The sequence below is a fragment of the Genypterus blacodes genome, unplaced genomic scaffold (genome assembly GCF_046128005.1).
Source record: "Genypterus blacodes isolate CSIRO-AG114 ecotype Tasmania unplaced genomic scaffold, CSIRO-AGI_Gbla_v1 ptg000147l_1, whole genome shotgun sequence".
Classification (NCBI taxonomy): domain Eukaryota; kingdom Metazoa; phylum Chordata; class Actinopteri; order Ophidiiformes; family Ophidiidae; genus Genypterus; species Genypterus blacodes.
In genome coordinates, this window is record NW_027466949.1 from 2119024 (window position 1) to 2146333 (window position 27310).

The 27310-nt window shown below is 42.7% G+C and overlaps 1 protein-coding gene across 1 annotated transcript in view; it reads left to right on the forward strand.

Annotated features, from left to right (window-relative positions):
• The first annotated feature begins 14363 nt into the window (after positions 1-14363).
• The window catches only part of ltk (leukocyte receptor tyrosine kinase), a 28134-nt gene continuing 15187 nt past the window's right edge, over positions 14364-27310 (forward strand). Inside the window, exons 1-5 of the mRNA XM_076165564.1 lie at positions 14364-14498; positions 24080-24178; positions 25238-25384; positions 25622-25850; positions 27160-27303. Of these exons, the coding sequence (XP_076021679.1) occupies positions 14444-14498; positions 24080-24178; positions 25238-25384; positions 25622-25850; positions 27160-27303 (674 nt within the window). The 5' untranslated portion in view covers positions 14364-14443. The remainder of the gene's footprint in view (positions 14499-24079; positions 24179-25237; positions 25385-25621; positions 25851-27159; positions 27304-27310) is intronic.

The window sequence follows — 27310 nt, forward strand, 5'->3', positions numbered from 1 at the left end:
TGACTCTAAGAAAAGGGACAGCAGGGGATCAAGAAGCATTTGCTGCAGGAAGACGTAAGTAGATCGGCACAGAAAAGTGTCTCCACTCCACCGGCTGGATTTTTCACGTGAACGGGAATCGTGAACTGGAATCGGCCTGACCCAACCAAAGGTTAAACACAAACCCTGACCCAGTTTGACTCGAGTCCCGCCCAATCTTCCAATCCATGTTTATTTTCCCTTGTGACTCTTATTGAGCTTGGAGTCGTCGTGCGTCCTGCTGCTCCGGAAAAGCAGCCGGCAAAACAAAGAACAGACGGCAAACAAAAACGTCTTTAAAAAGTGCCTGTGATTGTCATAAAATGTTTCAATGAACTGAGGATGAATGTGTGTCATCTTTTAATTATCTAATCACGGAGGAGAATTCAGAGTCAGGCGTCATCGCCGCAGTAATGAAGCCAAACAATATCTGTCCTTTTTTTGTAGCTCTGTCGGGACCGCTTCATCAGATAACCAACTTTGGCGACGTGGTTTGTTTTGTTGGCAGCGATCCCCGCAGCAAAACAGCAAAGGCGATGTTCAATCAATCACGACGGAAGCTGGAGACCTGCGACTTGGACTCCAGTCAGACTTCAGCTTTTAAACTTTCTCATGGCGGGATAGATAAGCCTGATTAGTCATCGATTCATTGGTGTATAACTTTGTAAACAGAATTACAAAGTCCTGTCTCAGTTTGTTTAGAAATCAATCAGTGAAACCGCTGAATTCCACCTCTTGGGTTTGGATCCCAGACCGAATGGAATGGGCTTACTCCCTGGTCCAAACCCAAAGAGAACCACAGACTGGATCCTCTTCAACCCTTATGAAACCTTCATCTCTGAACTTCCAATGTGTTGTATAGTATTACTCCAGGAAATGAAGGGATTTTCCGGAAACTCCCTCTTGTTTTCATTTCCCCATCGTCCAGCTTTTCGTGTTATTTATACGTTCATCCAGAGTTTTTATCCTAAAGACAAGTCCTCTATTGATACGGCGGCTGCTCTAGATTCTTCTTCTTCCCGGAGTAATTAGTTGGCATCTAATTATCCCGGTGACAGACAACGGCCGCTCCTGTGGGCACTAATGGAAGTCACACGCTTCACTCCGCATCTGGCCTCAGTTTTGGGGGGAAACATACAGAATTGTTTTGTCGCTTTAGGGGAAAGACGAATGCGACAACAACAACCTCGGGTAACCAAATCCCAAAAAAATGAGAAAATGAACCGTGTGGAGAAAAAGGAAATGATCCACAGGGAGAGGCTGTAATTTAATAATAAAATACGAGGTCCAGACTTCTGAGAATCCCACAAATTTACAACTCAGTTCTTGTTAATATTTGTTCCCCTAATATGTCAAAAAAGTTCAGATAGTAGCGCTTCATTTGCATACAAATAGCTTTGATGATGACGACAACGATTAAGCTGTTTCTATTTCCAGACGCCACTGTTGATGAAGCATTAGGTAAAATGATACAGTGGGGGAAATCTTTACTGGAATTTCTATCGTCACACTCGGGAATCCAGTCAGGCTCAGAGGAACAATGACAGAGTGCCTCATAAATACTTTGGAGAGTTTTTATGAAGTTTCTCCTCATTTCTCGCTCTTTTCACTTCCTGTCCTCTCCACCCCCTTCTGATTGATCGGGATTATTCAGGCATATTGAACACTGGAGAACAATACTGTGACACACTCCTGCGTCCCACTGCTGGAAAACTAATCTCATCCTCTTTCATTCTGCCGCCTCAGAGCAGGAAATTGAAAATAATCAAGAGGCAATCGAACACAAACCGCAGCTCTGGAGATGAAACCACATTAGGTTATCTGACATTTAGCTTTGATTTATGACTGTGAAGAAGCTCAAACCATGTAAACCAAGTAGCTTTTACCTGTCAGTGCTTCAATAAGTCAACACTCTGATGGTCACCAATCCACACAGTAAGTATGTGGCTTTGGGGGAGAGAGAGAGAGAGAAAACAGGTCCTGCATGATCAAACAGTGTCCAGCAGAGTTTGATGGCTGTGATCATTTGATTTTCTATTTTAACTGTCAGGATCAATACTGACCAAAGGTTGTGCGGTGTGAAGATCCATCAGCTGCTCAAGTGAACGGCGTCCAATCCAAAAGAGCTTTGAAGAGCGCCGACCCTTTGAGTTTAAGGATCCAAAGCAGAGAAGCCGGCATAGATTTGACGTCAGGTATGAATTAGATGATGACGTGATTTGAATTTGATGATGATGATGATGTTTTGGCGTTTGATGCGTTTCATCAGAAATTAGGATTTAGACTCTGTGGCACTGAAAGGGTTAATGTAGTGTAATATATGATTAAATGTGCTGAAGTTATGTTTCATGTTTTCCATCTAAAGAGACATTGAGAACAAACTGAAACTGAAGAAGGTGAGGCGTAAAAGTAAGCTAAAGGAATATTATATATGACAATAAGTAAATAAGTAAATAAATAGATAACAAGAGCAGGGAATGGAGAATTGTGCTTTAGTGTCAAAGATGGAGCGATGTTAACTTCAATACCTTATGATTACTGTATAACTTTATTTTATTCAAATAACAGAGACATAAAACATTCTCTATTGTTAATGAAAGTGTGTGTACGTGTTCCTGTCTCTCTGTAACCCTGGACGGTGCTGAGCTGCATTTTAATGAAGCAAGAAACATCAGCAAGTTCATAAAAGGACTTGAAAAGGAAAATACTTCCATACAACACAAGGTCTTTGAAGTTTTTGCTGCACTTTGCCACTTACTTCCTATTCATTTACTTCTTATGAATTCAGATTGTCCCTTTTTCCACCAGGGCGAGGCGCTGTTTGGACATTTCTCCCTCTGGGGCCACTAAGATGCCAACTTTCTGTAGTCCCGAGCGAGACGAGCGGAGACTTAAATGGACTAAATGAGTGTCACCAGGTCTTAATGCCATTAGGCTCTGTTGTAATTCACTGAAACTGATTATATTAGAGGCAGGACACGATGCTCTGACGGTGTCCCGCTAACAAAGCCGGCCTTCAGCCCGGGCAGACTGGAAAACAAGCAGAGAGAGAGAGACAGAGACCGAGACAGAGAGATGGACGGAGATAAGAAATGTCGAATGTTTGGCGTAAACTACAGAGTCATGCATATTTACACACTCATGCTTTTATCTGCATTCTCACCCGAGTTCAGCGTTGGAGAAAGAAACCGAATACATGCATGTTAATGTAGCGGATCTGTGTGACAGTGTGTGTGAGTGTGTGTGTGAGCGCGACCAAATGCCAACCGTCTGCTCTGTGCGGCCCACACAAAGAGGACAGCTGCCCGTCACCGCACCACCTCACTCTCTCTCTCTCTCTCCCTTCATGCAGGTCAATCCTCTGCTTTTGATCTTATCTGACTGGTGTGCATGGAAACCCCTGAAGCCTTTATGGTTAAAGCATAACACACACTCGTCGTCACCATCGCTTTAGCTCAGGTTTTGCCGTTTCTTTGTGTTTTTTTTCCCTTTTTCTTAAATCTTTTCCTTTCTCGTCAACTGTTTGGGGAACATGAAATATGTAACACCTGGCTAATGAGGGAATCGAGCAGCAGAGCCAGGCTGGGATTGGAGCCGAAGGGTTGTGGCCCAGCATGAAAGACGGCAGGATTCACCAGATTACTATTTCAAAGGCGAGAAGCTTCAGTTAGAGGAGATGTTTTGCAGCTTGGAACCACCTGAGAATCCCTGTGTGTGTTGATAGAGGTGTTTGTGTGTGTGTGTGTGTGTGTGTGTGTGTGTGTGTGTGTAGAGGTGCGAGATTAACATGCAGAAGAAGTGTTTTACCAGAGTTGGAGCCGGACCGGAGTCTGCTGTTTGGACTTTACGTGTTGCTGGCAGGGAAACGAACCTCAGACAAAAGCCAGGCACCGCTCTGATGACAACCTGTCTGAGGACCTTTGGATGAAAGCGTCTCTACGTGTGGTGTGTATGCTACTGTGTGTATGCTCTGTTTGTGCTAGGGATCACGTCACACACGTCCACTGGTTGTTTTTGATGAAAAAAACCCTGAGAAAAGAACCCAACACGCTCTTTTGATGTTGATCTGGATCCAGGAATGTTGAGCAAACCTGTATTTCACAATTTTGTCAAACAGGCTCAATAAAACGAGTGCTTTCTTCTCTTTAATGCTGTGGTTAGCCCAGCAGGTTGTTGGTTTGAAGCCGCGTGCCAGCTCTGCCCTATTGTGATGAATTTCCTCACTCAACTGTGGGATGAATAAAGAGAATGACTTTGTCTTTGGCAGACTGTTGGTGTTCTCTAACTCCCAGCTAGTTTGACGTATGACCACTGCAAACAATCAGCACTGAGTCCTGTGTCCCTATCTAACGTGCCAGTTTGACACCTGGTGCTTGGAAAGAATAGATCCAAACATCTTGTGGATCCTAGATTAAGTGCGTTCACACTCAGCAGGATCTCGGGCTCCTCTCCCTCTGTGACGTCATCCGAACATGAACACGCTGAGCGATTCATCACGTTCCATGTTCCACTTGGGTCGTGACCTCAGTCGTTCAGGTCTGCACCCTTTAAACTAAGGGACCTGAGGAACTTTTGTACAGCTTGAATACCTTCTATTATTTGTTACGTTGTCACGTATATGTAGAGAAGTCGCTTTTCCTTTGAACTCGCGATTACGGAAAAAGCATACAACACGATCAGACGGGACAAATGGCTCCGTAAGCCTGAAGCACTTTTCCTCTGTCTGACAATGTGTTCCCCAGATTCTCCATTTTGCAACAGTAAATAATTGCAGCTGCTATCTGGAGCGATCAGTGTAATGTCAGGGATCCGGAGCGTGGAGCCAAACCGACGTGTGAACGTTCAAAACACATCAACATCCGCAGAAATGAACCCGGGCAGAAAAGACATGACATCCATTACAGCCATTAACCTACAGCAAGGACGCCACTGACCTAGAGGTAATGAGTCACTAAATCGCTAACTAATTGGATCTAAGCTCAGGCTGTTTAGAATGTGTGTGAGTGTGTGTGTGTGTGCCCTTATAAACCCATTAATACAATCGATACTGAAGTGATCTTTAGAACAAGAGGTTTGTGTTAATAATGAGCTGTTAACCACCTCAATGTGTTGTGATGCATGTACGCCTCACACACACACACACACACACACACACGGAGAGATATTGATCGAGGATGTGCCTGATGATCGTGCTGTAGGATTTATAGGATTTACTGAACCCACAGACTGTGACCAAGCGTAACACTGGACTGCAGCTGTGTGTGTGTGTGTGTGTGTCTTCTCTGAATTGAGGCAGACTTTTGGAAACATCTAAAACGACACAGCTGGCTGAGCGAGGCCTCGGGTTCATTCAAAAAGGGTCAGAAACCGCCTCTGATTTAACTGTCAAATATAAAAACGACCTCACTTTGACAGATTTCTTCATCTCCTTGTCTTTCATCACTCGCACACACACTCTCTCACACACACACTCTCTCTCTCACATACACACACTCACACACACACACTCACACACATATTACTGGGTTCATAAAAAAGTGAAATTCACACCACATTCTGGACAGGAAAATGATTTACGACAGCCGGGTCTCCAACCTGATCCTACTCGCCTCCTTTCTCTCTCTGGCTCACATCCAGCTGGACACATTATGTTTGTGTGTGTGTGTGAAAGCAATGTGCTGACATTCCATACGTGCAGACATCCGTGACATTCCTTTGCTGTGTAAGCGCCGCGTCTATACGATGCACCGTGGGGAACAAACAAGGTCTCGTTTCCAAGGGTGATGGGCCGTATTCTGGGGCTGCGTGTGGCATAACGGCGCCGTCATGTATGCTGCTGATGGTAGAGCCGCCTCTGAAAGAAATACAAGTGTGTGTGTGTGTGTGTGTGTGTGTGTGTGTTTGTTTGGCACACATTGCACATCAAAAATTTGATGATTTCCCCCTTTTTTCTCTTAAATTTGGTTTATTTCCTTTGCATCCAGGTACAAATGTAAACACACAACAGAAAAGCAATTAGGTCATGCAAACACTCATGACAAGCAGCCTAGACACACTGGATGTATTACCCGTAATGTAATACACACATGCAAGTCTAATAGATGACGTAAACTTCTATCCAATGGGATATATTAAACTTTATTAACATGCGTCCTGTAAAATGAAATTCAACAACAAGTTTCCACTCTCACAGCTCCAACAGGAACCTGGAGTCCAAATGTTTCATTGCCCCCGTAAAGCTGGACGGCCTTAAATCAAATTCTGTTCCATTAGATTTAATATCAGGCATGTTGTTGCCAGTTTCAAATCTGGTTATCGTATTTGCTCACATTGACCGAGTCACTCAAGTTGTTGCTGTATCGTTCCGCTCTAAACATCAGATTTGGTATATGAGGCTGTCTTGAGGATAAGATTAATATGTTTGGCTTCTTGAGTGAGATTGCAGATAACAGTGTGTCATATAAAGACGGCGCCAGGAACGAGGAGGCAAACGGTCGTGAGCGATCTCTCTCGCGGTGCCTCAAGTGGAGCCGAAGAGGTACGACAACTCTATCATCACTCACAACCCCTCATCCATCATAATCAGAAAGCAATGGAATGCATATGAAACAGTTATGTGGTCATCAATAACAATACATTAGTGTTATTGTAGCAATTTCTCTCGATTTCTCTATGTTGCTTTCCCTCCTCAGCCCTGACACAAGGCTGCAGCTTCCTCTCATGCCTCTCCACTGCGTGCTGCATATGGGCTGTATGTGTGTGTGTGTGTGTTTGTGTGTGTGTGTGTGTGTGTGTGTGCATGCGGCTCATCCCTGCAGATTAAGCTCGCTCCTGTATGTTGAGCGTTTACGTTCCTGCTGGATTTATTTTATTTCCTCCTCACTGTATGAGCGAAGGAGACGTGAGTATGTAGAGATAGAGTTCAGGCCAGTGCTGCATGTTAAGCCCAAATTGTGGGCGTGTGTGTGTGTGTAGTCTTTAGGAAGGGTGTCCCAAGTTTTAATGCAGCCGTGGAAACTGGATTTGCGGCTGTGACCTGAAATCTTTAATGTTTAATCCTCCAGTCCAACGTGACTTATTCAGATTCCTGCTGCATTTAGGCGCCGTTAAGCACAAGGATCCACCCTTACTCTCTTTGGATGCAACGCCACTCTGCACCCTGAATGAAAACATACTTTTACTGATTCAACACAATGGGTCATACCAAAAAGTGCAACATTTCCTCTGTAAGACGCGTAGGTTTGGTGTTCTTGTGCTGCGGTTTAGAGAATAGAGTCTTCAAGTTCAAAGAGACTGAATAGCCTGAAACAGAAACATCTCACTTAAACAAAACAAACATTGTGACACATACATATATGGTTCTGTTTGTTTCTGTTAAGCTGTTGCATCACTGTGTCTCAATCTCCTGGAAAGCCTGATTTAGTTGCCAACCTTTTTATTTTTCTAACATTTTACAAGCCAGGGTTATGGAATCACAAAAAGCTCCAGTATGGATGACATCATCTGTTGATACCTGATATAGCTGTATTTTGTTATGTTAAGTGCGTACATGTGGGACCATTGACCTACAAGCCTTTAATGTTGCCAGGAGAGGAGAAAAAAGATGCAAGAATAGAGATAAACAAAGCTCCTCTCCTCTCTGAATTCATGCCGGCGGCTTTAACAACTATAGATTCTTTCCCTCCACAAGGTGATGATGGAGCTGAACAAAATGTTGAAACCAGTCGTCGCAAAACTCACATTTGCTCTGATGGTATGTAGCAACGGCATGGAGTTCACACAACAAACAAACCGACCCGTCCGAGTAAATCAAAAATATTTACTGCTCATTCATCCTGTCTGAGGTTACAGGTCACCAAATATGAAATCAATTTGTTTTCAAAGGCTTCAGTAATGTAAACCTGTAATGCTGCAAGCACACACACACACACACACACACACACACACACACACACACACACACACACACACACACACACAAAGTGTCTTTGATCACTCAGTTTACGATTCAGCTGCTGTCCAGTTCAAGCCAAACACTGCAGGGCGGGCTGACGAGGTGAAGGACACACAGGCCAGAGTCTCATCCTGCACTCAGTGTCATCATGGCCTCCTTTAATGTAGAGACATCTGAAGCTCTGCTCATCTGATGCAATTACTGTAAATCTGCTCCATCAGTTAATACAGCTTTACTGATTTGTGTGTTTATAGGGAGTTCTATGGCTCCTATGGAAGTTAGAGGTATAAAGGTATCAGAATTTCAAGTTTGTTTACTAACACAATCCTCGTATTTTTGAAAGTGGACCTTTGAATTTTTTAGAATGCAAAATTTTGTGATTCAATTTATAGAATCTCACATTATTTGCAACAATTATAAAAATTTTTGTGATGTGTTTATGGAGTTATTAGCACAAAACAAGCAACAAATACAGGTGAGCTTCCTCTACGCTGCTCTATCAGGCTATTAGGTACCTCCCTGACCTTTGACCTCATTAAAGCAGCACAAACCAGGATAACATGTCTGGCACATTTATGAAATTTCTTTTCTCCTTCAATAGCCTCAGGTTGTAATAAGTCTTATCGTCTCCCACCGGGAAACAGTGGTTTCATATTACACCCCTGTAAACGTCTCTGATGTGAAGTCAGATATTTATTTTTGTCTCGAATTGATTGATTTGATTTTATTACCCTACTGCAGTGAAACTAAAGCTCCGATTGTATATTTCATTTTATTATATTATCTCAGGTTTCCAAACGTTTCCTCCCACATGCCGAAAAAAAAGAGAAGAAGAAGAAGAAGAAGAAGAAGAAGCCATGACTTCTGATGTTCGGTACTGGATCGTAAGGTATTGTTATTGTATTGTTATTGTATTGTTGGTTCATGTTAAATCCTCCGTTGTGTGTTGGGGTGAGTGTGTGTTGGCTTGTACCGCACAGCTAACCACTCTGTGATTCAGTGGAAAAGCCTTAATGAGGCAGTTTGCCGCTGGATGGCTTCCTATCGACACGTTAATGGGCCTGTTTTTTAACAGATTGAAGAGACTTAAGCAGGTCAACAAGCTTATCTCAACCTTTTTGCAATTATGGCAATTATGCCAAAGCCTGCCTGTGAACAACAAAGGCTTAACTATCGATCAGGAGGGTTTCTCAGTTTTTGAGTTCCTGCCTGGTAAACAGTTAGACTCTGCTGGATCAGAGTAACCAAAAACAAAACACCTAAAACATTTCTAAAACGACAGTGCTGGATGGTTTCTCTCTGCAGATTCCTTATTAAAGTAATACAAAGTACCTAACCAGGCCTCTGACATGTTTAACCCAGATGCCCCAGTATTTTAAAGGCAGACATTAAACTTTCCCATCATGCCCCTGATGAGTGTTATTGATGAGGACCGCGTTTGCTCTCACTCCTCTATGTCACTTCTAGGCTTGCACAAAAAAAGGACAGAGATGTTTAGACGTTTGAATATGCGAGTCAGACTCTCTTGGGATTATTATCATGGATACCCAAAATAAGAAGAATATGTCTCTCTCTCTCTCTCTCTCTCTCTCTCTCTCTCTCTCTCTCTCTCTCTCTCTCTTTCTCTCTCTTTCTCTCTCTTTCTCTCCCCCTGTCACTCTCTGTCTCTCTCTGGCTCCCTCTCTGTCTCTCTCTGTCTCTCTAACTCCTGTTAGCTGAGTCTCAGACTGGATTTAAGACTTCATTGTTTTTGATTATGTCAATTCTTCTGTCTCCCTTTTGTTATCTTTAAACTATCAGAGATTTCATGCCAAGACATGCTCCATCATATGCGTCACTACACTGGGATCAATTGAAACGAATGGAACATGTCTAATTATCAAAGACATGTAGTTGTGTCTGTGTGTGATCTTAGTGTGTGCTCCTTTGTACAATCTCTCAAACGTCACTGCCGTGGGCTGTGCACTCAGTTGTTTATGCGTGCAGACCTGGAATCTGATCTGCTTGGCATGAACCTTTCTTGCAACATGGTCAAACATTTTGTGCCAATCTGAGAACAAAAGCAAAATCGAGAGAGTTGAGAAAAATGGGACGCACGTGTAAGATTTCATTCTCACATAAAAACCTCTGTGGAGTTTTGGAGACTTGCTTTACTAGGACAGGAGGAATGGGGAGAGACTTGATGAGCTGTCACAGAAACACACACACACACACACACACACACACACACACACACACACACACACACACACACACACACACACACACACACACACACACACACACACACACAAGCACAAGCACAAGCACAAGAGGACCCAGACTGCTGATGATTAGATTAAACATCAAGAGCAGGCGAGTTGCTTCCTCTTGACTGCGTGGATAAACCTGCATGACAGCAGTCACTCCCTCAGCTAGTAAAATAGAAGTTATGGAACTTGAAAAGTACAGCAGCACATGCGGCGATAAATCAATGTGTTTTTTTTTAACTACTCATTCTTATCTGCTTTAATGCTGCTGCATTTCTGCCCTCATTGCATTTTGTCAAATATTTTAGATATATGGTAGAACATCAGGAAAAGTGCTTTAAATGTGCAGCAGATGTTTGATTGCAGCCGTCTTCAATAACAGAAAAACGTCCTTGTCCTTGCTCCCGGGAGGCAAATTTGTTATTCTAAGTGATGTTTTAAACATGATTCTTCTTGAGTCTTCTGCTGTGTCAGTGTTGTTGAGTATGTGAGGAGCTCATTAATATTAGTGGTTTGAGTTGTCTTTGCAGATCGACATCTCTGAATGGCTCACACATTTATGAAGGATTTAATAGTAAGAAAAACGCTGAGATCCAACATGAAGTTGTAGCTTTGAGTCTGAAGGCAGCAGCCCTGCATCAGAGAATCTGCCCGTAGCTGCAAACGTTCACTTTCTAAATCCGAAAAATGGATGTTCATAGTTTAGTTTTAACATTGTTATGTCAACATGTAGCAAAGCCAGAACCCAGTGGGTAATGTGGCGTTAATACAGATGGATCTGTTCCTGTGGGCCTGATTCTCTCCTGGCAAATGATGCGTTCGGTCAAATGGTCAGAGACTTTCCCTAAGAGACACGCTTTGTTGAAAGAGTTTAAGTCCACACGATACATCATGGAATCATAAAAACAAAATCATTATCAAGATTTTGATCTCAAATGATAACAGACACAACCTTAGCCAACTCATCAGCAGGACTTCTCCAAGTTATGAACCGATCTTCATGATACTTGGTGTTCAGGCTGGACGTGACGCAGGGAGGAACCAACTACATTTTTAGCAGTGTTCAGCCTGATGGTGGCGCTGTAATTACCACTCCAACACTTTGACCAATAATGCTCATTCTTCAAAAGGTGCTGCATCCCTTGAATGAATTTGTCTATTGTCACATCTGCACTTAATGTATATGCAAAACAACAAAACATCAGTCGACCTGATGGTGGCACTACAACACCAACAGTCAACAACTGTTAATAACCTCTGTCAATAACTTTGTAACCGGATGAGCAAAAGATTGTTATTGATGATGGACTCGTCAACAACCTGTTAAATTTAATGACTGAGAGACACAGAGTCATAATTGGAGGACTGTTGGGCCTTGTTGGAGGTATGACTAATCAGTGCCCGTCAGTTAGTTATGAAATGGCTGTGACGTGCATCATGCTGGTTTAATAAGAAGAAGCCCGTTAGAGTTTGTCTCCACAAAAGAAAGACCCCTTCATTATCCGGCCCCCATCCCTGCTGCCACCAACATCCCCCCCCTCCACCCAGGTCCAAATGTCATGATATGGGACCCGAGACAAAGACTTAATTCTGCAGGCGATTCAAAGTAATGAGGTTCCTCAAAGTAAATTACATGATTAGATTTGAGATCGTCCTGAGAAATGGTGGACATAGTCAAACAAAGGTCAGGGGGACGCGGCGGGAGACCAGACCTGTAGGTGCCATCACGCTGGGAGACAGCTTGTTGTGAGTTCGGATTCCTTTGATGGCGATATTGTAGGATCGTAAAATACTCGATACCGATTCTAAGCCCATGAGTGAGTCCAGTGAGGTATGTTGGAGGAAGACGCCACAAAGGCAGCTGTGATACTTCAACCGCCACGCAAAACACAAACAGTCGAGTTCTGCAACACAACACCGCAGGAGGCCGCAAAGAAAAGCTGCAGTCTATTAGAGGAAAGCAGCACAATCGCCATGGAGACAAACACACACAAAAGAAGCCTGAAATCGTGTTTAGGAGCCCAATTTGTGGGTCTATTGCAGCTGTAATGAATGTTTGCATCTGTATTCCTTTTAAGTCGAGGACACAAGATATGTATGGAAGAGTATGGAAGAAGTGCCATAGATTGAACAACTGCAGTAGAGACTCAAAATAAAATGGATCCGTCTCTGGATTATGTCCAACCTGAACCACCGAGCCTCAATGAAAAGTATTTATCTATTTATTTTTGAGTCATTAGTTGCACTTCTAAACGGGAAAGTCTTGAAGGAATAAAATAGGGTAGTAAAACGATTTTATACGACTTTTCTCTCTTTCAAGTCATGGTGGAAGCATCTCAAGTCAAATGTTTCAAAGCAGTCAGGAAACATCAATCTCCTGTTAAGTGTCATTGGATGTGTTGCACCATGAAACAATGAAAACATTTACATAAACGTTTGAAGCATGATGAAGCTTTGATGAAGTGTTGTTTGTCAACCCTAAACACCGAGCACTTCCCTTCCAGGAGAGAGTCAACTACAGGGACATGAAAGGTGTCCTCCTCCTGTCCCCCATCAGGCTGATAAGAAGAAACATCTGTGGGCTCTGGTAACTGTCCTCTTCTAGCCTCTTCGCCGCTCCGTATAAAAGCTCCTTTCATCATCGGGCAGAGATTCTGACTCTGCTCAGAGCCATCAGCCTCTCTGTCACCCTCAGATGAGAGGATTGGCTCTTCTGCCATGTACCTGTGTCGACAACAGAGAGACTCTGCAGATTCTTCTCACCCCCTCTTCTGTTTCTCTATGGTTCTCACCTTTAGGTTTGCTGGCACAGATTGCTCTGCTGTCTGAAGATTTCTGAGGAGGGAGTCATGTTTTTCTCAAATGGCCTTCTGAGGTAAAGGCCAATCAGTGTTTTCCAACCGAGTACATCCTCACTACAACTGATAGTTCTGTGGTTTTCAGCTGTTTCAGCCTCATGGTTTATTGGTTTATTGGTTTATATCACATGAAACTCATATAAAAGCTGTGAGTTCCCATTCCTGTTTGCATTCCTGTGGCGTTGGATCACAGATGCTTACCACATTGAAAGATCACTTGAGAACACGGTGAAGTGCTTATTGCCGGCTTTTGACAACCTGTTTGAAGTCAGCGAGTGGTCTCAGAGGGTGTCCACTAATTCACCCAAACCCAAAGGGAGCAGCTGGGCAGAGCAATTGAGATCTGATTAAGAACCACATTCATCCATTTTGTATTGCCGTGTTATTATAAGATGATATGGATTGTGGCTTGTGTTGGCTAAGAATATACAGAATATGGTAATTAACAATAAAAGTACCTGCTCTCCTTAAAAGCAGCAGTAGAGCCACAGTTCTGCTGAATTCGCTCTTTAAAAAAACAGATTTTAGACCAATTTTTGAGTGTTTAGACTTTGGAATTCTTTCCAGTTTTTGACCCAGGGGTTTGGTTTTGTAAGTACATTGATGAATAAGCACAATATTGTATACTTTGCTTTTGCTCCATGTATGCATAACTGTAGTTTCCTTTGTTCTTTGCGCACCAGAGGCGATGAAACCACAACACTGAGGTGACAAATGCCAGTTGAAGTTCTCCATTAGAAACAGGAGGCAGATCAACAACATGCATGGGTCTGTTTATGATCCCACCATGACAACATAGGAACCGTTCTTATGTCTTCAATCTTTAAAATCATAACTTTGTCTGTTTGTGTATAGCTGCTTCGTGTTTCCTTCGTTTTGTTTGGACTTCATAATCAGTTCACAAGCATCACCTGCAGCCTGAAAACTTCTCCTGTGGACTAAAGACAAGCAGGACAGTAGAATGAGACAAAATAAATGTCCCTCTAGGACCAAGATGGTTTGGTTTGACTGGTGTCTCACACACACAAGGGGAGAGACAGAGGGGCAGACAGACAGAGAGAGAGAGACAGGGAGAGTGAGAGAGAGAGAGAGAGAGAGAGAGAAATAGAGAGAGGGGGAGAGAGAGAGCGAGGAGCTTTGTCGTCAGTGGAGCAGCAGAAGCCGCTGCAGCATCAGCAGCATCACAGTCATGAGTAACAGCGAGCAGCAACTTCAGTGTGTGTGAGTGTGTTTGTGTATGTGTGTGTGTGCGTGTCCGTTTACTCTGCGTTTTACGAGCCCGTTCGTGTTGGAGAGATGCAGCCATGAAGACTTAAAAGGTGGACAAACAAACTTACACCCGGAGTGTTTGGACAGACGGAGTCATGGATTACACACGGACACACACACACACTGCGCTCTCCATCGTCATTCTGCTCGGTAAGTTAAACTTTTTTCTCTCATCTTTACATTTTTCCTTTGAAGGGAATTACGAGCTAATCACTTTTAAGTGATAATTAATTGCAATCACCGGTTGAGTTTCTGCATTAATTACTTTGGCTGCACTGCGGTGGCTTCATTTCTTCAAGAAGCTGGAATGATTTATCTAATTGCCCCCTCACACGCACGCACGCACGCACACACACACACACACACACACACACACACACACACACACACACACAAAGAGGTTTTTTGTTCCATCATCAGTAAATCGGTATATCAGTAAATGTGTCATTTTCTCCTTTAACACGAGTCAGATAATGTCATTTATAGTTTTATATTCATTTACACTTAAAACTGAAACAAGAACATGCAGGGAGGGAAAGTCAGTTTGTTCCTCTCGACAATGTTCACATTATTTATGCTGTTTATGTTTCTGAAAAATCACTATTGTGTTAATTGGAATCACTAACACATAATTTAATTTAATTTGATTTAATAATAGGTGTATTATGTGTTGTTTACTCTGATAAAGATAATGTTCTTTGTTCAGGCTTAGTATATATTAGTTCACCTCTGACTGTGACACCAAGTCCAGTTCATATTTTAATAGGGGTAACAGAATATAAATCAAACAATTTGTTGCGCAAATTATATATTTAAGGGCAGATAGGAAATAGATAACAAATAAAATATACAGAGAAAAATAAGTATGGATATGAGAGGAGAAGAGTCTGATTGTAAGTGATGGGATATTACACATAAAACAGATGGTAGTATACAAAACTAATACTATTACATGTGCACAAACTACCCTTGACCATTGAACTACTGCGGCCCACAGTACATTGAGAATGTAGTGTTGACAGTGTTCAGTCGGCCTTCGACTCCTTTCTCTCCCCCGAGGTTGAATTTCTAGTAGTGGTTATCAAGTTGTCCTGTTCGCTTTCTTTTCTGAATCATATTCTTCAATTCTGAATCGTATTTTCCCTCCATTACTGTCAAATGGTCGCTCGGTTGCCATCCCCAATCCCAGTCTTTCCAGCATTTCGCACCTTTTAAACCTTTACTTGGATTTCTCGTGCATATTAATAATCTCTGTTCATGAGGATCCTTTGGAGAGCAGCTGTGCGTTGGCATTGGATCAGCGACGTGTCACCTTGCTATCGCCAAATTGTCCACCCCCAGCTGTAAAGGATTGTATCTGCCAATGGAGATGAGCTCATCCAAGCAGAACTTTATTTTTAGCACTTCCACTTTCCTCCACAAACACCTCCTTTGTCTCATAAGAGAAGAGGCACGGCATGGACGCCAACCCTCAGCAGTAATTATCACAGCGGGAAGAGTTTTCTCAGTTTACCTCAGGAGAGTTTGGCTCACACTGGATTCTGCGGAGACTTGTGCTGTGATGTTAGATCGCCTCACTCTTCTGTTCTCTGAAAAGCAGATGATGCCAAGTCGCACTTTCAAAAAGTGGGAGAGAGGGTGAGAGGTTTGTGTGTGACGGACGGTGCGGTTTGGCCTTTTTGATTTTGCCACCAGGCTGGGTGGCATTGAGAGTCATGATGATGTGTGAGCAGAAGGTACAAACTTCTCAGACAGAACACATGGTTGAGCTCAGGTCATATGTTATAACGATGTCTCTGTTCTGCTGGTTGTTTGGGGAAATTTGTCAAAGTTGGACACAGGATTTCACCAACAGGAACGTCCGATCAACCTAAATTGCTGTTGTGCTTCTTGTGATTCTTACTGAATAAGCTGATAGGATCAAACCTAGACGTGGACTCTCCCAGCGTGCTTTAAATAGTAAGAACACAAAGCAGCAATGCAGTCATTCCCGGACTGGATGGTCCATTTGCAGCGTGATGAAGTATAGTAGATCCAGTCACTGCTTTAGACACTTAAGTGCTTCATTCTCTGTTTCTCTAACCGCTTTGTCAAATGCCAAGGTGCATATTTCAGAATAGCACAGAGGGGAATGCAGCCAGAAAGTTACTATACTGAGAACAGGCATCTCCTCACAGTGACTCATGCCACTGAGGAAGCATCTGCTCATTTCCCCATGGTTAAGCGATGGAAAAGGCATTAGCTGTAAACATTTGGGTATTCAAAGCCTTAATCTAACATTTAAATCTAAATATAGGAGTGTTTGTGTGCACATATGTGTTTGCGTCTCTATCACTATCCTCTGATTTGTGTTTGCATTTCTGCCTTAATAAGACTACAAACTATTGGGAAATTATTCACATTCTATAGTTTGCTGTATAGTCATGGCTCCTCATTTAATAAAGGTTGGCACAAAAAAAGACAAAAAACAACAGATGATTAATGGGACTTCCCAGTTCCTTCAAATAAAGACCACACCTCAGTTACTGCATGTAGCTGTGGTCAAATAAAGGCAGTAGGAATTAGAGTAGTCGGTGTCCTTAGAAAGCTGCTGCTCACGATGGAAGGAACTACGAAAGCCAGAAATAGTGCTTCACCGCCTGCCAAACACAGCTGGAGGTCTACAACCTCATGTTTTCCATCTCCTTGTTTGCCTGTTCCATCAAGATATGCCAGCCAATCTTCTCTTTTGAATGTGTCAGTTGAACAAGGAACATGTGGATAGTGTTAAAGTAGCATTTTTTCTAAGAGGTCAATTTGGCTCAGGAGAGAAAGTAGGACAGGTGAGGGAAGATGATGGAACGTTTACATGCTGGAGTATCACAGGATTCAGGGCTGTGAGTTATGTTGAGCAGAGGAGTTGCATCCTATTCTGCTTCATCCTCCTGCTTTATGCTTTTAGGTGTATTGAACATTGGCCGTTCCAAATAGACGTCCTACCTGATTTGAGATGATGTCAGTGGATATTACTCATTCAGAAAACAGCAGAGCTCTAGTTTATGAAAGTCTGCATTGCTGCTCTCATTGTCTGCTCTCAGAACTCAAATCACTGATTTTGTCCTAATTGTTGACTGAACAGCAGTGACTCTCTGAATACTGATGAGCGTGGCGCTGTCTCTGTGTGTGTGTGTGTCTGTGTACCTCCCAATCGAACCGTCTGTTCATTTTGAAGTTCTCAATCTGCAACGGTTTTAAACCATTAAGTCTGATTTGCCCTTTCTCACAAGTGCTTTTGCCGATAATCACACACACACACACACACACACACACACCTTCAACATTTACTTTAGTTTGCTTAGTTAATTCCTGTCAGTTTAATTTAATCAGAATTGATTGATGATTGTGATTGATGATGATTTGTGGATTTCTCATTGTAATCACAGAATGTTGAAGTCCTTCTTTGCTCTCAAAGACGTTTACGTGTGCGTTTTTTCCTTCCTCTTCCCAGCAAGATGTTTTCTCTCTCTGCTGCTGTCACATCTGTATCTTTTCAGCCCTGGCACGTTTGTGGACAGGCATGAGTCTCCCTCTACTCCCTCTAAGTGTTTCTTGCTATCCGGCCTCGGAGTTAAGTTGTTGGACACGTGCCTCAAAGCTGTTTCTCATGTCTAGCAGAATGATGGTCACAGCAAAGCTTGTGGAGAGTTGTTTGTGTCTTATCAGAGAAAGGCAAGAGGACATGTAGATGGACACAGTGCAAGATCAAATCAATTTGCATAGCCACTGTTGTTACTAAAGTGGCTTTGAAGCTGTGGAACTCAATGAAAATCACTGAAACGGCATCGCTGATTTTGCGGTGAGGTTTACATCATGAATGCTTTTAGGGTCAACACTTCACACTTAGTTGTTGTCAGTTAAAGGGAAAATTATGTACAGATTTCTGTGCTCTTATTTTCATTCAGTTGTCTATTTTAAATCCTTTGAAATGCTGTAATGTGCAAAATAAAAGATCCACTTTACTATCCCTTGCTGCTGTGCACACTGAGTGAAAACAGGCCTGTCTATCTAACCAGTAGTTTACGCGTATCGCTTTTACTTTGGAAATATTGCACTTTCCTTTTTCAGATTATGCACAGCAACTGCATGAATTTGAAAGTAGTGTGTGTAAGTTGCACGTCTCACCCTGGGGTACACACACACACAAAATATGCAGCAATTCAAAATGTTTCTGTCTGCCATCAGTAATTGTGCCTTTGAACTAAAGCGGTGTCCAGCCTACTCTCCTGATTCCTAAACATGAAAAGGGGGGAAAGCTAGCAGCGTGATGATGTCATATCAGCTGGGCAGACTTTTTTTAAGCAACAAAGCCAAAGGACAACTTTGAAACTTGGACATAATCCCTCCCGAGTCTGCCGCAGATGTCACATTAAAGGCAGATTGATACGGACAATGAAGAATTGATTGATCTGTGAGTTTGATTTTTCAGTCAATCAACCCTTCTGCAGTAAGGGGTCTAAATTACACTCCAGATAATTAAATTTAATGTTGCATCATCCATATTAATATATGGTTGGTAGCGAAGGAAAATCACACGCAAAGGAATTAATTATTCATGTTCAAAGCCAGTGGAATAGAGAAGGGAGGAAGGATGTGATATCCCTACTATTGTTGTTGACCTTTATACATAGACCCTGAGGTAGAGTACAAGTGGGCTGGAGTTGCAATGATGTCATAGGGTACATACAGAACATACAGGATGATGTCAAACAGCAATGTAGGCTAGTACAAATCACATCATAGGTTGTGATAGAGAGAGAGAGCTAGGGGAGAAACAAACAGGAAAGGAACGAACCAGAGATATGGCATCCCACCCCGAAACCCCACCCAACCCCACAGTCATACAACCCCGCATTCACACACCCCCATCCTGGACTGCTTGAAATGCAAAATAAAATGATAAAATAAAAAGGAACTGCTCTGTGTTCTGGTATTCAGTCACTGGTCAGGCATAGCCTGTAGATCTGTGAAATAGGAGAGGAAAGGTTGCCATCTCTGATAGAATTTATCAGTGTGGTTCCTCATAGTGCATTTGATTTTCTCGAGTCTAAGAAAGTACATTGTATCCTTAAGCCATTGCGAAATAGAGGGAGGGGTGAGGGATTTCCAATGTAGGAGCAGGCGTCGCCTGGCAAGCAAAGAGGTGAACATGATGATTTTCTTTTGTGGGATGTTAAAACGGTGTAGGTCATACGGAGTACCGAAGAAGGCAATATAAGGGGAGGGTTGAATTTGTATTCCCAATATGCTGGACAGTATGTTGAAGTTACCCGTCCAGTAGTTGAAGAGCCTGGGGCAAAGAGAAAACATGTGGCTTAAGTTACAGTGAGGCATCGAACATCTATTACATTTGTCATCTACGTCTGTGTACAGTGGAATCTATCTTAACATGTTTTCGTATTCAAATGACCAGAAAGAGCCTGATAGTGAACAGGACAGAAAAGGTGGAATGACACACACACACACACACACAAACACAAACACAGGCACACAGCTGAAGGACAGGCAGGAGGTTCAGTATGAAAACATGTTTAGCCTTGCAGATATTTATCACTAAACATAACATTTCCTCAATGTGCTGGGATGAATTATTTCATTCAAGAAAAATGATCAGACTTGAAAGCACATCAATAGATTACATAATGTGAATAATTCAAAATATGGTTTCGCTCTAACAGGGTCTAAGTTATGAAAGCGCAGAAGTATATCAATGGATTTCTACAGTTTTTTTTATGGTTCTTTCTCTCTCTTGCATTGAACAGGGACATTGAGTCACACATGTTCTGAAGAATAACTTGGGAGTATCTTGACGCCCTTGAATGAAAACAAGCTGCTGTCAGAGGAAGTGAAGGGACAGAACAGAGGAACACAGTGTACAGGTCACATGTTCATTCATCAGGAGTCTTTCATTTTTCGAGTCCAGTTGCACTCTGGCCAATTTACTGACCAGATTCCAGTGTGAAATAATAACACGGCGAAGATAAAGAAGCATCAGTTCTTCTCTGCGTCCGTCTGAAGGAAACCACAAATATGTCAGACGGCGCAGAGTGAATTGTTTGGTCGTTCTTGCTTAAACCGTGACAGACCTTTTGCGCTTTATAGGGGTGAGCTTCACCTCAGCACGCTGCCGGAAAAAAGCCTCTCTGAAGTCCACTAAAGCCACGACACTGACTCAATGCTTTCAATGATTCATAGTCAGCAGTGCACCGAGCGACCTGTCCTCATGCGGCCTCGCCGTGTTTGATCTCCGGTTGGAAGGTCAGCTCTCCATCACTTTCACAGTGGGAGTGGAAGTTTGACTTTGCTCGCCCTTTGCCCCTTTGAGGGGCTCGCCCTTTGCCCCTCAAAGTAATTTGTCACATACGGTACGGAATCCCGTTTCTCACACAGCAACCTACTCAAAGGACTAAATCTCTGTTTGGGACCAAACGAACCTACTGTAGGTTTCACATATTCCCTTGTTAATAAGCATAACTGATGTCAATGAGCTAAAGACAGCTACAGAGAAGATAGAACAGATCTTTCATTCTGTTTTTGCAGGTAAAAGTATTTTTTATTTACATATTTATCCAGTGTATGAATTCATTCCTTTAATTTATTTGAAGTGAGTGGTCTCTCTTTTGTAGTAACGCATCACCTTAATGATCATGAAAGCTTTTTACCATCACTATAAGCTTTTAGTCAAAGCATTTCCCCCTTAGAATTTCAACCTCCGTCTCAACTGTGCCTAACTGGCTCCAGTCACCTTGGATTAAAATGCATATTATCTTATGTTATGCCGCCTTTTATCCTCATATCCATATCTGGTTGTCAGGGACAAGGGGAAACATGCCGAATGCCTGAAAGTGAAGTCATGCCGCAGGGTGTTTGTGTTGTAAAGGGAGCGATGGGAAGGAGCTGCATATGGTATACGACCTAATTTAAGACAAGCTGCAGCCACTTAGATTATAAATTGATTTATGGGCCTCAGTTCTTTTGGAAATGCAGACGGGCTGATTAACTGCACATGAAAACGTCTTAGGAAGTGAGTGTGGATGGAGATGTAGGTCAAGGGTGTGATGGATATATTGACCTGCTCTTCTTAGGACACTCCTGATCCATCACACAGTACGATGAAAGATGCTCTCCAGGACAGAATGTACCTCTTGCCCGCACTGGACATTACATTACATTACATTACATTATGATCATTTGGCAGACGCTTTTATCCAAAGCGACTCACATTACATTACCACCCTTCGCAGAGGGGGGAGCAATTGAGGGTTTCGGTGCCTTGCTCAGGGGCACCTCGGCAGGGGCTTCGAACCGGCGACCCTCCGGTTCCCAAGCGGAAGCACTACCTACTGAGCCACTGCCTCCCCCTGGACAGAAGTGGACAAAGGTTTTTTTGTAGAAAAAGTAAAAAGGGACAGTGGATGAAGATTACTTTCACATGTCACATTGCACAAACTACCCAGGAAGTGAAAATACAAAAGTTATACAAAGTCTGCTTTGAGTCTGCAGCGAATAAGGAAGTTGTTAAGTGAATTTGAAACAGGACAAAGATGAAGAAAAGCTGTTTATCATTTGAGCTGTTGCTTGATTAAAAGATGGCAGTGGAGGCCGGATGACAAAGGAAATCACACACACATTCCTAAACAAGCCCTCACGAGCGCTGTGATGAGAAGGATTAAGAAAACATAAATCATAAACTGTGTTGTTGTATCACATTATGTGTTGACAATCCAGGGCCTTGAGATGTGCTTCCACTAAAAAACTCCACGTTTCATTTCTTCCATTTCTGCGCTTGATAGAGGATGACATGCCTCTGATTTTACTAAGCCCCATCACGAATGAGAGAGTTAGGAAGCTCACATTTCTTTTGGTCTAAGTGTGTCGTAAAAGCCAGTGGATGGAACCGAGTTAAACCCCAACACAAGCTGAGCGTTCAGCTGACATTTGAAGTTGTAATGAAAGCTGTCAGTAATTGGTCCCAAATTGCTGGATTGTTTGTGCTCCTTTATTCCTTTATTCGACCACATTTAACCTCAGAGCTGTACAACAACACATTAAAGTCCAATTGTTAAATCTGCAGATAGTTTCCATGTGCGCCTGATTCCTCGATTACCTCATAACCTTTGCGGATGAGTGATTTAAAATTACAGGAGAAAAAAAAGTCAATCTGTGATAAACGGTCGTGCTGGTATGTGCAAGTGGTCTCCAAATGATGTGTGTGTGTGTGGTGATGTGTGGAGCTTAATAGCTGAGGTTTTTGGAGGTGGTAGCAGTGTTTGTTTCTTTTTGACGTTCCACCGAGACTCTCATTCCCGCACAGTCGATTGCCCAGATTGTGTTTTGCTGTCTTTCCTGACCCACTGACCAATAATACCGGTACTCAACAATCTGTGATCTAAAGGTAAACACACGTCTCACACTTAAAATGTCAAACAATATACAATTAAAGTGAGATATTAATATGTTGTGGTGCTCTCAAATTTTAGTTTACATACTTTATGTGTTGTGTGAGTCATTATTTGTGGGTAAAAGTTGGAATGGAATCGACAATGTGGGAGATGTCAGAGTCTGCACACTGTTACACCGTCAATGACAATAAAATGTTGTTCAAGAGGAGGTTCCTAGTTTTCAGACATGTCATTAAGTTTATGTGCGTGTTTACACTCCTAAGTGCTGCGCTAATGACGGGGTTTAGAGACGGACACATCGTTAGAATGCACCTCTGATGCCAGACTCGCTCCTGTGAAGATGTGAACGTGACTCATCTTTGTGCTTTGTGCCAAATGCTCTCGTGAATGGCGCGAATGACTTCAATGTGTGTTTTGCTCATTATTTTACACATCACACAAACACAAACTGAAGTCACACTTAACTCGCCTCTCTACAAGCCAATGTTGAACTGGATCCCATTTATTTTTGTTTCCCTTCTGAATAAACGGGAATGTAATCAAAAGGCAGTTGTTTAACACTGGGGGCTTCCCAAAGAAATTATTAGTTTATTTTCACATTGGTCTGCTGATGTTTTATTTTGGGCTCTGTTCCCCTCTTTTATTACCCCCCAGTTACCGTATTGAGAAATCCAACCATAGCGGCCTTTATTCCATAATTGCATATGAATAGCCAGGCTGTAAATCGCCCACATGCCCCTCCCCCCCTCCCCTTATCATTCCTCTCCTTTTCTTTTTACATGGATTGTCTTTTTTATAATTACATTTGTCCTGCTTGACCCATGGGACCTTGCCTCGCAGGCGTCACAGAACAGTGATATTCTTGTTTGACGTCTTTGCTGGGGTGAAGTTGCATTGACCCTCTGGAATATCATCTCTCCCATTGTCCATTGGTCGTGCTTATTAGTGTGGTGAATGTCACGTCACATGTAAGCTCGCCGTCTCCATAGTCGTCCCCTTTCAGTCGCCCTGGAGGCAAAACAAGGCCTCGATTCAAGACAATTCTGTCAGCCGATGAGTGTTTGCTCGGTCTTCAGTAACTCCATATCTGTGTTTTAATACCCAGTTTTATCACAGCATCTTCTAGGTCTGGGGCGGCCTAGAAGCAGAGCAGCGCTGGTTGAACACAGCTGCAGCTCATCACGTCTTCTTACTTGGCTCATCATGTGCTGTCTGTCAGCCTTGAAACACAATTGACCGGCCCTCATCAACTAAACATGTAACTGCTCTGTGTTTCTCTCTCTCGCTCCTCAGTCAGCAGCAGCTGCCACGCTCTCCTGGACAGATTTCTGGAGGAGAACACCTCAGTGCAGCAGTTTCCCCACCACACCGACTCAGAAGATGTCAGCCAAAGTAAGAGTTATGGACTTGTCAGTGCGCTCACACATACGCCATTATCTGAGTTATGACAGAAAAGGGTTTGAATGGCAGGATGCTTAAAATATGCTTAAATAAAGGTTATGCTTCAGCCTGGAGTGTTTCCTGTGGTGTTTTGCCACAGTAGTAGCAGCAGTAATTTTCCTGCTGCTCCCCCTCCTCCTCCTCATCCTTTGTTCACTCTGGACTGGCTGGACATGATCCAGAGAAGAACCCAACACATTTTGAAACTGGCCTATAATGTCTAAACTGTAAGTCACAGAATCAAATCCAGTTTTCTCTGGATTCATTGGGCCACCGCCATTTTCATTTTCTGTAACACCGTTTTTTTTTAATAAATATCTCCACCTACTATTTAGTTTAGAAAAGATATATTTCGTCCTTTTTGGCAATAAGTGGATCCCAAAGCTGAGTCTGTGTGGCTCATTCTTCAAAAGGAATAAATGAATAAATGAATAAATGAGTCCGCTGTAGACAAACTCAGTGACTACACTACTTATGAAAACAAAACTGAAAACAGCCGATCCGATGTTGGCGCTGTAGCAAAAGTCTAATTTTGCCAATAACATTGGAACCCCACTGACAGACGGAACCATCATGCAATGACTGTTAGGCCTTGGTGTAGGTATGCGCTGAAATGCCCAACATGCCAACAAATGATTAATTTCTTTCTCTGAGCTCAAGAAAACAGCCAGAGAACACATTTGTCTTTATCTTATGAAACTAAATCAGATCATTGACCTGCTCACTTCTTCACTCCAGCTTTCATGAGAATGTGTTTGTTCTTTTTGGAATCACAGATGCTGGTTTGTCGTTGCTTGGCTGTGGCTGTCATAGATTTTGTGTCTATAATCAAATCTTGGTCATGTGTGTAACCACATCTTCTTACAGGATTCCAGAATGGGGACAAACTATGTGAACGTAAAGATTGAAGTGTACCATAGTATCCTAGAAAACCCTTTCAAGTTGAGATGACTTCTTTGTGTTCCTTCTGGTTTGTTTCCGTTCCTCTACCTGCGTCTGTTTCTCTTGCAGTTACCTGTGATTTCGAATCACCTTGTCAGTGGACTTCATCGAATCGTGGTGACAGAAGCGACTGGTCAGCCACGTCGCCACAGCAACCAACAGGGAGAGGGGCTGCCACGATGCCTGAGGCAGACCACTCAGAGGGAACCTCTGATGGTAAGAGAGACTGTAGGGTGCTAGTGCTCAGGTGATTTGATTCCACTGAAGCGATAGACTGAGGTGCTTCCTCTTTGACATGTTTTGAATTTCCTCTGGACAAATCTTTTTAGCTGAAGATATCTGTCTATCTCAGTATTTTTCTATTAAACTATTTCTGTGTCAGTATATTGAGGCTGCTGAAAAACTGTCAAACATGTCTCCAAGTGTTTTTGCTGCACTGTTCTCTTCCCCCAGGGCACTTCCTGCTCTTAAATGTGTCGCCTGAGGATGGGACTTCTGGGAAATGCGACTACAGTTTGATTAGCCCTGTTCTGGCAGGAAGTGACAGCCGCTGCGCTTTGTCTCTGGCTTTGTACGAAGCCGGTCCATCGGTGGGGAAACTCAGCGTCCTGGTGAAGCCTTGGCTCTCAGATTCTGCTGTAAAAACTGAGATCCTCACCCAGCACAGACGAAACCATGGCAGGTCAGCAAATACATTCACTGTCTTTAGGGTACATTGTTATTGTTTTTGCTCTTTCTGCCTTAAAGTCAAAACAGGTCCTTAATTTTGCTCATCGAGCTCAATGTTACATTTTCAGCTGAGAACAAATCTTTTACATCTTTTTCAACTTGCTGATTCTTGGTTATTTTCTGGCCGTTTTGGACCATAATACATCCCTACGTTCAGGAGGTTCTCCTGGTTCTCACGGCTCATTCTGTTTTCAGATAGCAGTTACGTTTTTGCGTGAGAGCCAGTTGTTTGACATGTGGTCTTCTGCCATCAGAATGACTCACTCTGTGTCTCTGCTTAATTGGTTGCACCTGTTGTTTATAAATAAATAAATTTCTAGTTAATTATTAAAAACCTGTATATATTTCATTACTTAATTTATGAAAATCAGCCATAGAGAAGCCTTGGTATGAATCAGTGTATGGAAAGAGGTCAAAGTTCCAACAAATTTTACTTTAAGCTTGTTTGCATTTCATCACCTTTTATTTCCTCCTCGCTTTCATTTTGTGAAAGCAAATCTCCACTTGACCTTGCACGTAGATTACCTGAGGTGAAAAACCAAAATTTGAGCATTTCCTTTTCTTCCTTGTTTATACACAAAATTTCCATTTCATTATTGTCAATAGACCAAACTCCACATCTCCTCTGATTGAAGTGCTTTTCAAGCTGTGGGTTAAGCCTGTTAAAATAAGAATGACCTGAAATTCACTTCAATGAAAGGTGACGCAGACATTCAGGGAGAGCAAGGACACCAAATCTAATACCTTTTACCTTTGTGGGATGAAAGTCAGGGCAAGAAGGTTTGGTTCTCCACGTGGAGCAGAACTGTAGAGCCGTCTTCTGTCTATCTATTGTTCAAGCCCAATCTTTCCTATTGATCTCATGTTGAAGCGCAGCCATCTTTAAAGGACCTAAAAGCATTCTTGTCTCTCAATGCACCCTGTGGAAGTGGATTCATGTATAATTGGTTGTGACAGAAGAAGGATGGATGGGCATGTGCAATACATTTGTGCATCGGCTTTGTTAGAGACTGTGCAGTAATGGGCCGAGCAATTCCATTATGAGAGAGGTTTTGAAATAGTAACAGACATCATTTATGCAGCCGGCTGTTTATCCTGCAGGTATCTGTCAATATAACTTCACTACATACCTCTGTTAAGGGAGTGAACCCATCTCATTATGAAGCCAAGTACAGAGCACTATTGGTCACCCATCCTCCAAGATTCCTCCTGTCCTCCAGATGATTTTAACAGACCTGTGTCTCTCTGATCGGTTCATACAGAGCTGAGTGGGAGGTTCTGGATGTTGCCATTGGCCAGGTGGACGAGCCCTTCCAGGTGACCCTGCTCTACACCTCCTGTGTGGGTGAGGGAGGAACCACGCTGGCCCTGGACTCCCTGGAGCTCAGCAACTGTGATTCAGGTGAGTTGAGC